This window comes from Penaeus monodon, chromosome 21 (assembly GCF_015228065.2).
Source record: "Penaeus monodon isolate SGIC_2016 chromosome 21, NSTDA_Pmon_1, whole genome shotgun sequence".
Classification (NCBI taxonomy): domain Eukaryota; kingdom Metazoa; phylum Arthropoda; class Malacostraca; order Decapoda; family Penaeidae; genus Penaeus; species Penaeus monodon.
The window spans coordinates 41,380,316-41,380,595 of record NC_051406.1 but is presented as its reverse complement, the minus strand read 5'-3'; the positions used below and the strand labels follow the sequence as shown (position 1 = coordinate 41,380,595).

General features: G+C 43.6%; 1 protein-coding gene across 1 annotated transcript in view; it reads right to left on the bottom strand.

The window, feature by feature from the left end:
- LOC119586498 (serrate RNA effector molecule homolog) overlaps window positions 1-280 on the bottom strand; it is a gene marked incomplete in the record, with an annotated part of 17,399 nt that overhangs the window by 11,402 nt on the left and 5,717 nt on the right. The window contains 1 exon segment of the mRNA XM_037935237.1: window positions 1-108. Coding sequence (XP_037791165.1) covers window positions 1-108 — 108 coding nt within the window.

Here is a 280-nt window from a genome sequence, read left to right as displayed (position 1 = left end):
CCATGCCGGGGGGCGGGGGTTCTTTCAGGTCTTCCTCCATGGGCTCGTCATCCGAGTCACTTGAGGAACTAGACGAAGAACTGCCAGAGTGCTTTCGCTTACGGGTTTCTGTGAAGAGAACAGGGCAAGTGCACTTAATAAGATTAGCTTTTGTATTAAGTCTACGATAATATGCTAAAGGCTACTTCTTAAACATGAGATACCAACAGGACAACTTCAGAGTTTGTAAAAAGAATCAATAGGGAGTTACTGGTCCTATATTATTTTGGCAAAAGGGAAA